This window comes from Vicia villosa, unplaced genomic scaffold (genome assembly GCF_029867415.1).
Source record: "Vicia villosa cultivar HV-30 ecotype Madison, WI unplaced genomic scaffold, Vvil1.0 ctg.002020F_1_1, whole genome shotgun sequence".
Taxonomy (NCBI): Eukaryota; Viridiplantae; Streptophyta; class Magnoliopsida; order Fabales; family Fabaceae; genus Vicia; species Vicia villosa.
In genome coordinates this window covers 277,227-291,854 of record NW_026705814.1, presented here as the reverse complement: position 1 = coordinate 291,854, position 14,628 = coordinate 277,227, and the positions used below count along the sequence as shown (strand labels likewise).

General features: G+C 37.8%; 2 protein-coding genes across 2 annotated transcripts; both read left to right on the top strand.

Moving 5' to 3' along the window:
* The first annotated feature begins 1,417 nt into the window (after positions 1-1,417).
* LOC131637534 (uncharacterized) lies at positions 1,418-3,183 on the top strand. The gene is made up of 3 exons (XM_058908129.1): positions 1,418-1,916; positions 2,010-2,872; positions 2,950-3,183. The coding sequence occupies exons 1-3, from the start codon at positions 1,418-1,420 to the stop codon at positions 3,181-3,183; spliced, it is 1,596 nt and encodes a 531-aa protein (XP_058764112.1).
* A 135-nt stretch (positions 3,184-3,318) lies between these two features.
* Positions 3,319-9,511, top strand: LOC131637533 (uncharacterized). Its single transcript, XM_058908128.1, has 5 exons — positions 3,319-3,392; positions 6,295-6,405; positions 6,951-7,003; positions 8,190-9,028; positions 9,107-9,511. Exons 1-5 carry the CDS (start codon positions 3,319-3,321, stop codon positions 9,317-9,319), a joined length of 1,290 nt encoding a protein of 429 aa, XP_058764111.1. The 3' UTR covers positions 9,320-9,511.
* The last annotated feature ends 5,117 nt before the right edge of the window (positions 9,512-14,628 follow it).

Sequence of the window (14,628 nt, the reverse complement as noted above, 5' to 3'; positions counted from 1 at the left end):
TGCCTAGAAGCATAATAGCTGGCATGGCCTATTGGTTTGAGAATACTTATAGAACATTGCTTTAGGCAGGGAGGTTCTCGATGAAGTGGAAGGGAAACATATGGAATACTTGATCCTGATTCTACAAGCTCATAATCTAATCCCTAAGTTATAGGATAAGATTGTTTGGTGGAAGAACTCTCACAGTTTTTCTGTTCCAAATAGTTATGACTATTTGAATGAGTGTTGTAATGCAGAAAGTATGTTGAGCCTACTACTTTGAAAGCCCTAGCTTCATTATGGATATCGAAAGTCCCAAGTAAGACCCACTTATTTGGATGGAGGTTACTTCTAAACAGGTTCCCAACTAGACTTGGTCGGCAAAAGAGGCATTTTTCTTAGCAATCACAACTTGATGTGTCCGTTGTGTCGCGAATCTAAATAAGATGTGATCCATTTTTTAACATGTCTTGCCAGTTTAGAGGTTTAGAGAAAGGTGAGAGATTTGCTTGGCATAGAAGTGGTAGAAGTAAAAGTTTTAATATTAGCCCATCAAAGGAAATTATACATCCTGACTAATAGAAAGTTCAAGGAGGATTACAAGTGTTTCTTTCGAACTCCTGTATACTGGGCTGTTTAGATTACTGTAAACAAAATCCTGTTCAAGGATGGCTTCTTGGGAGATAGACATTGTTGGCCAAATCAAAATCTTGACTTGGGATTGGTTTTTTGTCAAGGTGAAAGGTTCCATTGGTTGGATTGACAATCTAATCCTAGTTTATATTTGTCTTGATTTTATTTTTGTGTATTATCGTTTGAGGTTTTTTGGGTAGCTCAATTCGAGTAACCCTTGTACTCTAATTCAATATAATTTGGTTTTCTTTGCTTATAAAAATATGGGTTAAATAAGTTTTTGGTCCCTATAAAATTACCAAATTTCGTTTTAAGTCCCTTCAAAATTTTCCTTCAAATTTCAGTCCCTACAAAATTTTCCGTCTTAAAAAATGGTCTCTGACGTTAAAAGCCACTAACGGCTGCTGATGTGTCAAGACAGGTGGAAATTTTTTAAACCAATTGTTAATTGTTTTAATCCAGCGTGTTTTTAAACCAATTGTTAATCCACCCTTATCTTTAACGTTGTCTTCTTCATCTGGTCCCTCTTCTTCTCTCTCGTGGTCCCTCTTCTCTCAACCCTTTCGTTTCCTTTTCATTCAAGTGGTCCCAACAATGACAACTCCTGGTTTTGAGTGCTCCGGTCCCAAAAAACGACAAGGTAAGTCCCACTTTCTCATTCTATTGTTTAATAATTGCGAATTTCTGTCTTGAATATTGTTTAGGGTTGGTTGTTCCTTGCATGCCATATACCATTGTTTAGGGTTTTATTTTGTTGTCAAGTCACTGTCTGATATACCATTGGTTTACTTGAAATGTTTAGGGAATGGGGTTATTTAAGGTTGTATTTTTTACCAATGGAAAATTTGTAAGAGATGAAGGGGTATCATATGAAGGGGGCGATGTTTTTGCTATAGCTGGTCAGGACCCAGATTTCTGGTCATATTTTGAAGCATGTGATTTACTTAAGTCTTTGGATGCTTCATTTATAAAGGAAGATGTGAAAATGTGGTGGAAGTCCGAACATGGCTCACTTGAAAATGATCTAAAACCACTTGTTAATGATGAGGATGCAACATTGTTAGCTATGTGTGCTGAGGAGACAAAGTCTGATATTGAGATATATACTGAGCCAAAAGAAAAAGAAAATGTTAATGTGGAGGAAAGTGAAGATGGTGAATCAAGTGAAGACTCTTTGGATGGCATACATTTTGATGATAGTGAAGAGGAGAGGATGAATGATATTGATGAAGATGTAGGTGAAGAGATCAACAATGGTGCAGGTGGAGTAGAAAATGGTGCAGGTGGAGTAGAAAATGGTGCAGGTGGGATACATACAGGAATGATGACAGCAGAGATGGAAAGGGAACATTTAATTGATGATGAATACTTAACAGATTAGCTTGATAGTGGGGCAGATGATGATAGTGATGATGGTAGGCCTTCAGTGATAAGGTTTAGGGATGATGAAAAACTTAGAAAGGAATTTAAGTTCAAGGTTGGAATGGAATTTTCATCTCTGAAGCAATTTAAAAAGGCTGTACTGGAACACAATGTGTTGAATGGTAGGGAAGTTAAGTTTGCCAAAAATGACGGGGAAAGGTGCAGGGTTATTTGTAAGGATAAACAACAATGTGGTTACACTGTTTTATGCAGTAGAGTTTTGAGAACTGAATCTTTCAGGATTAAGACTTTAATTCAGAAGCACAAATGTGGAAGAAAGTTCTTCAACAAGAATGCTAATGCTGATTGGGTGTCTAGAATAATTGTGGACAAGTTGAAGAACAATTCAGGTATGAAATTGAATGAGATTGTTTCTGATGTTAGATTGAGGTTTGCCACAGAAATTACTGGATGTAGGGCTTTCAAAGCAAGGCAAATAGCTAGAAGGGTTGTTGAAGGTGACTCAGCCAAGCAGTATAGTATGTTATGGTCATATGGAGCTGAATTGAGAAGGGCATGTATAGGTAATACATTTAAGTTGAACATTTCTGGTTTGCCACCTAAGTTTGAAAGGTGCTACATGTGCTTTGATGGTACAAAGAGAGCATTCAAGAATGGTTGTAGACCTTTCATAGGATTGGATGGTTGTCACTTAAAGAACAAATATGGTGGAATATTGTTGATAGCTGTCAGTAGGGATGCTAATGATCAGTATCTTCCACTTGCCTTTGGTGTTGTGGAGACTGAGTGTAGGGACTCTTGGAGCTGGTTTATGAGGTTGCTACTTGAAGACATAGGTTCTGATAATAGGTGTTGCTTCATTTCTGATCAGCAAAAGGTGTTATTTGTTAATCTTTCTTTCCTTATATGTGATTATATGTGATTTTAGATATTAACTTAGGTCTTTATATGCAGGGATTGGTGAATGTATTTAAGGAAGACTATCCTGAATTTGAGCACAGATTTTGCTTAAGACATTTGTATGCTAACTTCAAGAAGAAGTTTGGGGGTGGTACACTCTATAGAGATCTAATAATGGCTGCAGCAAAGGCAACCTATTTTGAAGATCATGAGGCTAAGATGAATCAAATTAAAGAGGCAAATCCAGATGCCTATGAATGGATGAATGCTATTCCCAAGAATAAGTAGTGTAAGCATGCCTTTCCCTTCTACTCTAAGTGTGATGTTCTTATGAACAACCTAAGTGAATCTTTTAATGCTACTATTTTGATGCAAAGAGATAAACCTATACTTACCATGTTTGAATGGATTAGGAACTATCTAATGGGTAGGTTTGCCACTCTTAGGGAGAAGGTAGAGAATTACAAAGGAGTGATTATGTCTAAGCCACTTAGAAGGTTAGATAGGGAGATAGAAAAAAGTGCTAGTTGGCTGCCCACTTATGGAGGTAGATTAACATTTCAGGTTACTCATGTAATGTTCACAGATAGTTTTGTTGTGGACTTGGCAAAACATACCTGTTCTTGTAATTTTTGGGACTTGGTAGGGATCCCATGTAGACATGCTGTTGCAGCCATACATAGGAAGGTAGATAATCCCATTAACTATGTACACAATGTCGCACGCTCGCGAAAATGAACAGAGTCGCCACCAATATATTTATCCCATAGAGGGAAAGGAATATCAGAAAACCTGGAATAAAGAAAGGATAAGAAAAGGTCCTTCGACCAGAGATAGGGTACGAGAGTCGGTTACGCGAGGGGAAGGTACTAGCACCCCTCACGCCCATCGTACTCGATGGTATCCACCTATGTTTGTTCTATTCTAAGGGTGTATAAATCTAAAGCTTAATTACTAAGGAAATGCATGCAAATGAAAGAAAAGAAACACACGGGGAAAATAAGGTTTATAAATAGTTGTGCTCGCTTAGGCCCCGCGACCCAATGCCTACGTATCCTTTTCAGGAATCAGAGCGCCGTAGTTCGGCTCTTTAGTTTTTGTTTGTTTTTGTGTTTTTTAGTTGAACAGTTACATTCGCACTCCGCTGCTCGACCTCTGGAGTCTTAAGCTGGGAATGGAGCGGAAGTAACGTGTCCGATTAGGAGAAAGAATGCCCTGAAGGCAAGAGAAAGAATGCCTCGGAGGCAAGAGAGAGAAACTTGGTTTGTATTTTTAGGGTAATTCCATGATGAACAAAACCCAATACAAGGTTCCGCACCACTTCATTACTTTGATTTAGGTCTGAGCCTTTATTAGATGTTTTAGACGTTTTGATTGGTGATTTTTAAGGGATTTTAATCTGCGAGTTGAATCACATTAGATTGTATGATGTCAAAGAAACAGATTAGGGAATGAATCCCACTCATTTCTCTACATGGATAGAGAAACAGATTAGGGAATGAATCCCACTCATTTCTCTAATAATCGAGAAACAGATTAGGGAATGAATCCCACTCATTTCTCTTTGTAGTGATCGAGAAACAGATTAGGGAATGGATCCCACTCATTTCTTTCTCACTAAGTGTTTGAGAAACAGATTAGGGAATAAATCCCACTCGTTTCTCTCCCACTTTTAATGTGATTCGCCTCTTCCTTTATTAAGTACTTTAAAGTCGAAAAAGGAAAAGGGAAAGAAACAAAACTAGCCTAAGATGAATAACTAGCCTAATGTTATGAAGGGAACTTCTAAGTCCTAATGTTGTCATGGTTTCTACCTAAAGTTAGGAATTTAAGGAAAAAAGACTAAACCTAATAGTTATGGAGATTATAGGTCCTAAATCTAAAGGAATGAGATTACACGCACAAGCAAAGATCAAAATTACAAGTAAAAATTACAAGTAAACAATGATACAAAAATAGTGCAAAAATGACTAAAAGAATGACTTGAAATATGGTACAAAACATGGAAGCAAATGATGCAAAATATAGTACAAAAAGTGAATTAGAGGACTATTATTTTTATTGATTTTTATATGACAAAGAACAAGAATTCTAATCAAGCAAAAGAATTAAAATACAAGCCTAAACTAATATTTTTTTAGTGATTATTTTCTATGTCTAAAATTAGTACTAAGGTCTAAAATTATAGGAGAAAAATTAGCATTTTTATTGTCTAGAGAGAAACATGAAAAAATCTAAGTAAGGAACTAAATTCTACTAATTATTTATATGAACCAAGGGGGTGAAGACTGGAAACAGGCGTGTAGTTAGTACAGGGAGCAGGCCCATCCAGATTGAGGCCCAGAGGGCGTTTTTATTCAGATTTTGTAAAGTGCCAAAAATGGCGTTAGGGCCAATGGGGGTGACGAATAGCAAATCAGGCCCAGAGTTTTGTGTGTTTGATCCATGTGTTTCTACCTTAATTTATCAATTTATCAATTTCAATTAATCAGACTTTGCATTAGACCAAATTAACGTGACCAGATTCTTAATCGCTTCCTAATTAACGCAAGGTTTTCATGTTAATTACAATTAATGTCAATTAATTATCATAATTTTCCAATGTTAACAAAAGGAAATAATGAAATAGAAAGAGGGATTAGGGCTCCTACTTGTGACGATTAGAATTCTCAGAGCTTCTTCTTCCTTCCTTGAGCTCGCGGCGCACGACGGCGGAGCGTTTCGTCTTCTCCGACTGGTTCTGCAAATGATCACCGTAATCACTCTCGTCTCCAAACGTCTTTCGTGCTGCCTCACTCTCTTCGTCCCCGTTTCATCTCTTTTTCGAATTCGCTCTCTTCGGCGCTCATGAACTCATTGTGGAATGGTTGCCGGTCGTGTTGAAGTCGATGTGATGTCGAAGTTGTTGATTACGATGGTGATTGGACGCTATTGAAGAAGACCTCCTTTGATGATGGATTGAAGATCGATTGAAAGAAAGTGAATTCTTTTGGAGATTGAATGATTGGAGAAGATTATAGTGGAGCACTGCGATAATGATGATTGAAGTTTCGGAGGCGATGGATGAAGTTCGTTACCGATTCTTGGTGAGCTCCGATTATTTCAAATTTCCCTTTTGTTTTCTGTTATGAGGAATCCCTTATTCTTCTCTTCTGATTCTGTTTTGAATTTCTGGCAATATTGTATTGTTGTTGTTTGCAGAATTTGCAGGCTGGTGATGATGTTGTGGATTGCTGAGTTAGTGATGAATGGTTGTTGGTTGAAGAAGATGGTAGATTGAAGGTGATGAATCAGTTGTGGATTTGATGAAGATTGATTATGATGATTCTTGTGACGCAATTTGAAGATGTATTCTCACTTCTTCTTTTTTTCTGTTTTGCAAATTTATCATTGTTGAAGGGTTATTGGTGATGAAGAAGTGAAGATGATGAAGATGGAAGAGAGTGAAGGTAAGAGAAGAAGAGCGTGTGATGAGGATGATGATGAAATGAGATTGAGAAATGGTGGAGGGTGAACAAAATGGTCGAGAGCTCATGAGAATGGTGGAGAACCTGTTATATAGAGGTTGGTTAATTCTGTTTTTCTGTTAAACTGTTAGTTATGTGTTATCCTCTGGAAGTTTCTGTTAGCAAGTGGTTAGAATCAGTTATAAAGTTGGTTAGGGTGGTTAGTAATTCTGTTAGAGTTTGTAACTGAATCAGTTATAGGTTGTTATAATTCTGTTAAGAATCAGTCAGCATAATTGGTTAGGAAGGTTTAGAGTGGTAGGGACTGATCTGAAAAAGCCTGAATCTGAGTGTGGTTTTCTTTTCTGAACTAATGCAGGGTTTTCCTTATGTTCAAAATTGGGACTGACTAGTACCGCGGTATCATGGCTGAAGGTCGGGCAGCCAGTCAAGTTACAACAAGCTCATGGTTCGCACCGGCATAATTGAATCAAATGCTTTAGTGTATGTGCATAGTGTGGTAAGGTCACCTCTTGCTTTGGTGTGCTACTGAATTTATTTTCTGGATTTTTCTGTAGTTGAATTGAATTATTCTTTTGACTTATGCAGAACCGGCATGAACTTGTGCAGGCAATTTGGAAGTAATCGGTCCCCCTTTTACGGCAAGTGGCAGAATTTAAGCACGTATGGTACCATGGCGTGGTTTGAACATGATAAGGTTGCTGGGCTGCTTTTGATTTCTTTTTGGTTTATGGATGAAGGATTGAACCAGGTCGTTGCAGGGAGAGTTTAGCAGGCTGATGAGAGTTAACTCGTATTGTACTTTGTAGTGAATTTTCGAATGGAAATATGGATAGAATTTGTAATAATGAAGTGATTTTTTGTAATGAATATGTATGGAATTTATTTTGTTGTAATGGACTTGGGATTTTTGGTAAAGAACATGGTTTTGGATTTTGTAATGAATTTGGAATAATGGATGGATATAAGATTTGAATAACTTCTTCTCCAGGTCATGGCTCAAGATAAATCGTTCCTCACGCAATCACCATAAGAAACTCAATCTCAAAAGGCTTGTCATAAGTTAACAAGTTAACATCTTTATCCAAATGAATTCGTTCGATATTGTACCATAACTTATAATTCAAGCAGTGTACCAAATAATTATGTCAAAGTTCCATAGAAAAGACCCCTTTGGTTAATAAATGAATAGTGAAATATCAAATCCAGTTGGTCTCAATATAGACTTTGATTGACGCATTCATAGGGAAATAAACCCTGATCCAGTCGATGCCTTTGATCCACCACTACTAATTTAATGAACCAACATTATTCTTAATGAATGCATGATGTGTTAATGACTTAATGGATGCGAATGAATGAGATATGTAAGCCAATTAAGAATAATTAGATGGGCAAATTTTGGGGTGCAACACACAAGTGTTATCATAAGTCTACCTATGTATCATGTTACAATGAAGTTATCAGTCCTATTAATGGCCAAAACAAATGGCCAAAGACCACTGACCCTGAAATCTTGCCACCTAGTTATAAGAGAGGTCCTGGCAGACCAAAGAAATTGAGAAGAAGAGAGGCTGATGAAGAAAGTCAAACAAGGTAGCAAAGGACTAACACAAGTCATAGGTGCAAGATTTGCTTTGAATATGGACATAACAAAAGGACTTGTAAGAAAAACAAACAGCTAGCAGTTATTGTTGGTGAAGTAGCAAGAGATGTACCAAGAGATGTACCAAGAGATGTACCAACAGATGTACCAACAGGTGTTGCACCCACCCAAGGAAGCCAAACACCTAATGTGGGAACTTCTGGAGTCATAAAAAGGGTAAGTAATTGAACTAAATTGGTTACAATTATTTTGGTTGATTTTCTTACAATTACATTGGTTGCAGGCTTCTGTGCAAGTAGGAGGGAAATCAAATAAGTCAAAGTCTACTGCAAATGTAGGAGGGAAATCAAAGAAGTCAAAGTCTACTGCAAATGTAGGAGGGAAATCAAAGAAGTCAAAGTCTACTGCAAATGTAGGAGGTTCTGTGCAAACTAATGATGTGCCACAACATGAAGCTGTAAGTGAGAATCAAGCTGAAGATGTGCCTCATAGCAATGAGAATCAAGCTAATGATGTGCAAGCTAATGATGTGCCACAACATGAAGCTGTAAGTGAGAATCAAGCTGAAGATATGCAAGCTGAAGATGTGCCTCCTAGCAATGAGAATCAAGCTAATGATGTGCAAGCTAATGATGTGCAAGCTAATGATGTGCCACAACATGAAGCTGTAAGTGAGAATCAAGCTGAAGATATGCAAGCTGAAGATGTGCCTCCTAGCAATGAAGCTGTAAGTGAGAATCAAGCTAATGATGTGCAAGCTAATGATGTGCCTCATAGCAATGAAGATGTGCCTCATTCACAAAACACTGTCAGTTCAGCTGAGGCAATGAAAAAGTATTGTGGAATTGATCCTGATGAATTGGAGGCCTTGTTAGATGATGAAGAAATACTTGATATTGCACCATTGAGAATTGATACTAGTCCTGTCAAGAGTAAAAGATCTGGTCCCAAGACCTTTATTGGAAAATTCCCCAAGGTTCCAAAACCTGTCAAACCATCCATTGCTCCAAAGGTGTCCAAAGCTGCCAACAAGCCAACTATGTCAACTATGAGTGACCCTGTAAGTTTGTAACAAGTGGTGATATACCTTGGCATGCTGTGTTTATAAACCATTGTTAACTGTTTTTTGTCTTAATAGGTGAAGGCAATGATATCACCAAGGAAAAAGTCCAATCTTGCTGCATCTCCAATTAGAAAGAGTGATAGACTAAGGACTTTGAAGGCAAAAAATATACAGGGGCCTGGAAGGGATCAAAATGATCCACTTGAAATTCCTGATGAAGACTCTACTGTGACCAGTGCTAGTGGTAGAAAGCCATGGGCTGACATCCAAAAGAGCATGACTCAGTGATCCAAAATTGTCCTACTGTTTTGTTATTTACTTTGAAACATTTGTGTGATCTATTATGAACCACTTTTGGATGTATCTCTTTTGTTTTGAACTGAATCTAAGATGTATTATGAAGATGTATTATGAACCACTTTTGGATGTATCTCTTTTGTTTTGTACTGAACCTAAAATGTATTATGAACCACTCTTATGTTATCAGTTGCTTTGGTTTTTCATTTATGTGTATCATAACAAACTAAATTGAAACAAGAACTACATTGTATTTCATTAAACAAGAACATCAAACAATAACATCAAACAAATACATCAAACAATGAACATAACCAAACTACATTATCAAGTGTTCACAAGCCTAAACAACTCAGTAATTACACTTGAACAAAAAATACAAATTAATCATAAAGGACACAACAAGAACCAACATCTTTATTTTTCCATGAAATTCCAATATTTTCAACTTGGCCTTCAAGTTCTTGTTCTTCTTCCTTGCATCCTCATACAATGACTTCATACATCCCACAGATTCCATGACATCAAACTCTGAATTCCTAATGGTAAGATCTTCATTTCCAGAAATTTCACCAACATCTTCAGCCCATATGAATAGATTACAAGTATCAGCATTCTTCCAGTAAGGACATCTCCAAAACAACCTCCCCTTATTTGGCCCATTGTGACATTGATACATCACCATCCGAGCTTGACACCCACAAAACCTACCACCAAATCGCGATTTCACTGAAACAGACGACATAGGTGCAGATGAACGAAGAAGAACTAAAACGAAAGAACGAAGAAGAAGCACAAAGTGACACTGAATGAGGAATTAGGGCAAAAGAAGAAGAAGAGGAAATAGGTCACGATGGAGGCAGAAGATGAAGAAGATGAATTAGGGCAAAGGAATGATGAGTGGTCCTTTTAATAACACGCTGGATTAAAACAATTAACAATTGGTTTAAAAAATTTCCACCTGTCTTGACACATCAGCAGCCGTTAGTGGCTTTTAACGTCAGGGACCATTTTTTAAGACGGAAAATTTTGTAAGGACTGAAATTTGAAGGAAAATTTTGAAGGGACTTAAAACGAAATTTGGTAATTTTATAGGGACCAAAAACTTATTTAACCCTAAAAATATTCCCATGACAAACAATTTTTTTTCTTTTTTTTTTCTTTCTATTTTAATAAAATTATAGTCAAAATTAATAAATGTGAAACATGTGACTAAAACCCTAGTTTAACTGCCTTTAACACGAGTTTAATTAAATGAACAATTAGTCGGTCATTCATGTTATTTCGTCATTTGATTCATTCATGTATTTTTTTACGCATCTTTATATATATATATATATATATATATATATATATATATATATATATATATATATATATATATATATATATATATATATATATACTAGTACTTAGACCCGTGCGAGGAACGGGTTAAATATTTTCTACGTAAATTATTTTTAAAAATCTCTTAAAATTTAAAAAATTTATTTATAGTAAGATTACTATTGTATAGATAAAATGTCATTGTTTTTTTGAACCAATGAAAATTTGATTAATTCAAAAAAACGATGAACACAAGGCGATCGCCATCGATCCAGCCCAAAACATCAAATGAACTAAGGTCAACAATCAAAGACAAACAAACCACTGCACCTAGATCATAAGAGTAGCAAGGTGTTCCCTATGTTTTTTGTTGTACCAAATTCTATAGGTAATTCTATCTATAATCAACTCTTCTATTTTTCTGTTATGCACGAACGTACCAAACACAGTATCATTCCTTAATTTCCACACTGCATATACGGTCTCGGCAATAGCACACTTAAGAAATGAAGCTCTCCATCCTTTACGCTTGCACTTTTGTATGATCCATGCCAATTCGTTATGCCAATCTTCAGGGGAGCGAACTATCTGAAGCCACATCAAGACCTTTCTCCAAATAAGATTCATGGTAGTACATTCAAATAATAGGTGGTTGTGAGTTTCTCTTTGCTGGCAGAATACACAACTATCCTCACTAAGCATGCCAAAACCCTTAAGTCGGTCCTTCGTAGCCAACCTACCGTTACAAGCTAGCCATAGAACAAACTGTGCACACGGTCTAGCCATGTTTCGGTAGAACAGAATCCTCCAAGTAACTTTCTGATACGATCCCAACAGCCCAAGATAAACATATTTCAAACGAAACCTGTCTTGAAACAGATTCTGCACCTGCTGAAATAGTACTCTTTGTTTCAGAATTTTCCTAAAGATCCAAGAAAAGCTATCCTTGATTTCCATGGTTAAAGCATTCTTCCCTTTCACATAGTAAATGTGAATCCACTTAATCTACAAGTTATCTGATTTTTGGCAAACATTCCAAAGAAGCTTCATCAAGTTAACCTGGTTCCATAAGCTCAGTTCTATGATATTCTGCCCTCCCATTGGTTTAGGTTTACAAACCTTTTTCCAAGCAATAGGAGCTTTCCGAGATATCACTTTACCACCAGTCCAAAGGAAGCTCCTGCAAATATCATCAATCTTCTTTAAAACAGCTTGCGGCAACGGGAGACATTGCATCCAAAAATTAACAGTGGAGAAGATCACACTTTGGATTAGTTGAACCCTCCCTGCATATGATAACAGGTTTGCACTCCAATGAGAGACTCGAGCCACAATCTTTTCAATCAAAACCAGATAATGTTTAATGGCCAACTTTCTACTTGTGAGCGGGATACCGAGGTATCTAAAGGGGAGATTCCCTTCCTGGTAGCCAGATAACAGAAGGATGGCAGCTTTGGTGTTAGAATCGACTCCACCAAAATATGTTCGACATTTGCTAGGATTAACCCTAAGACCTGTTGTACGGAGGAACTTATTGAACTTTTTAATCAAGTGATCAATGGATATAACATCACCTCTAGCAAAAAGAAGAAGGTCGTCCGCAAAACACAAATTGGTAAGACGGAGCTTCTCGCATCTAGAGTGATACTTATAGTCCGGGATCCTGTGTAGCTGTTTTAACAGTCTGTTTAGATACTCCATTATAAGAACAAACAGTAGGGGGGAGATGGGATCCCCCTGTCGGATGCCTCTCCTAGCAGCCATGAGCTTTGTAAGGGAACCATTGATATTGAACTTGTACGTCACAGTCGTAACTGTAATCATAATCCAAGTAACAAATCTGTTAGGGAAACCAAATTCGCACAAAATATTTTCAAGAGCAATCCAATTAACCATATCGTATGCTTTCTGTATGTCTACTTGCATCATACACCTAGGAGTATTACTCTTCCTCTCATAACCTCGCATAAGTTCAAAAGCCAACAGGACATGATCATGAAGATGCTTCCCGGGAACAAACGCAGCTTGGTTAGTGTCCACAATGCTATTGATAACTTGGTTCATTCTACTAGTTAGGATTTTAGAGATGATTTTATTAATCGTGGTGCAGCAAGAAATCGGGCGGTAGTCTTTAACCATCTTGGCATTAGCCATCTTAGGAATAAGAGACACCACTGAGCAGTTGAAACCCTTATATAGCCTATTGCGCGTGAAGAAATCATTGACAGCAATACAGACATCATCCCCTACTATATCCCAGGCATCCTTAAAAAAACCTGAACCATATCCATCTTGGCCAGGAGATTTGTTGACATCGATGCCCTTGAGAGCTTTGGTAATCTCAGTTCTAGTAATAGGAGAAATCACTGCATCCCGTTGCTCTTGATTGAGACACCTCCCATCTCTGATTGCAGGGATATCAAGCCCCTCTAGGTTACTATCAGTATCACCCATTAGAGCACCATAAAACTCTAGCACCTCCTGCTCGATCTCCTCTTGCTTATATATCATAGAGCCGTCAGCTTTTTGAAGCGAGCGAATTGCGTTCTGCTTCTGTCTGCTTTTTATGGAAGCATGGAAATATCTATTATTCCCATCTCCAAGCTTGAGCCACTCCAGCTTTGCTTTCTGGCTGAGATCATACTCCTCTAAGTCATTCCAATAAAGAAGCTGCGTAGTACAGTGCTTAACCGCTGCAATACGCTCTTTGTTCATCCTGTCATTGCAAAGAGAATCTTGTGCTTGCTGTAATTCCTGTCTAGCATCCTTTACTTTATTATGTAGGCCCCGGATAGGGATGTTAAGTTTTTTCAAAACTGGCTGGAGCCTCATCAGTTTCATCCAGAGTATAAACATTGGGTTACCTTGAATTGGCATCCGCCAATTATCACCCACAGCTGGGAGAAAACCGATGATCTTTGACAAGCAATTCCTGTATTTGAAAGGATATCTAGCCTTTGGGGCCACGACGTTACCCTGCAGAGCAAGCATCCCATGATCAGAAACACTTGGGGCTAACACAGTAAGGGTGGTGGCACTGTTATTTTCAAGCCAAGATATATTCCCAATGACTCTATCGATTCTGGAGTAGATGATGTTGTCAACTTGATTATTGGACCAGGTAAAAAACTCACCTGTACTATCCATCTCAAACAAGCCTACTCTCTCCATCATACTCCTCAAGTCTACATATTCGGCTTCAGTGATAATCCTTCCCCCAACTCTATCTTGAGGATTGAGCACATTATTAAAGTCGCCTAACAAACACCAAGGTCCCTGCTGTTGGAGACTGATATGCTCAATATCTTGCCACAACCTTCTTCTCTCATTTAAACTGTTCATAGCATAAATCGCCGTGATCCAGTTCAAGAAGTTACCATTCAAATCGAAGACACCACAGTGAAGTAATTGGCTAGTGCAGCTGATATGTTTTATCTCAACCTTAGTATCATCCCATAACAGCCAGATACGACCATTCATATGGCAATCATAGTTATCTCAGTACTGAGTTTTCAAGTCAAGTTTTTTCCTAACCGCTGCCGCCTTATTCTGTTTAACTCGGGTTTCCAGCAATATACTAATCGTAGGTGCAAGACTCCTGAGTCGGGAACCAATTTCTCTGATCTTGCCTACTTTATTAAGTCCCCTAGTGTTCCATGAAATTATCATGGTACTTTGTCTTGTACCTCTCGAGGCTCCTTCGAAAACCCCAGAGGCCCAAAACCATTAGTACAAAAGAGGCAAGACTTGTCCACTTCAACTAACTTCGCTTTACCCCGTCTCTTCACAGCAGTCCACTCCTTTTCACTGATCTCCACTGCTGATTCTCCCTTACTCGTGCCCTCACCAACTGGGACATGCTTAGGGATCCAGGTTTTCTCCATCTTTGCCTTAGGTGACTCACATATGTGCCCAAATTTCTTACATTTAGTACAGAACTTTGGTTTCCATTCATATTCCACTGTTTGTTCCAT

Coding starts and splice junctions, on each gene's coding strand:
- LOC131637533 (XM_058908128.1), top strand. CDS start 3,319: ATGGGTAGGTTTGCCACTCTTAGGGAGAAGGTAGAGAATTACAAAGGA. Junction 3,393..6,294: donor ATGTCTAAGCCACTTAGAAG/GTTAGATAGGGA, acceptor TCATTGTTGAAG/GGTTATTGGTGATGAAGAAG. Junction 7,004..8,189: donor TAATCGGTCCCCCTTTTACG/GCAAGTGGCAGA, acceptor AAAAAGGGTAAG/TAATTGAACTAAATTGGTTA.
- LOC131637534 (XM_058908129.1), top strand. CDS start 1,418: ATGGGGTTATTTAAGGTTGTATTTTTTACCAATGGAAAATTTGTAAGA. Junction 1,917..2,009: donor TGGAGTAGAAAATGGTGCAG/GTGGGATACATA, acceptor ATAGTGGGGCAG/ATGATGATAGTGATGATGGT. Junction 2,873..2,949: donor TCATTTCTGATCAGCAAAAG/GTGTTATTTGTT, acceptor CTTTATATGCAG/GGATTGGTGAATGTATTTAA.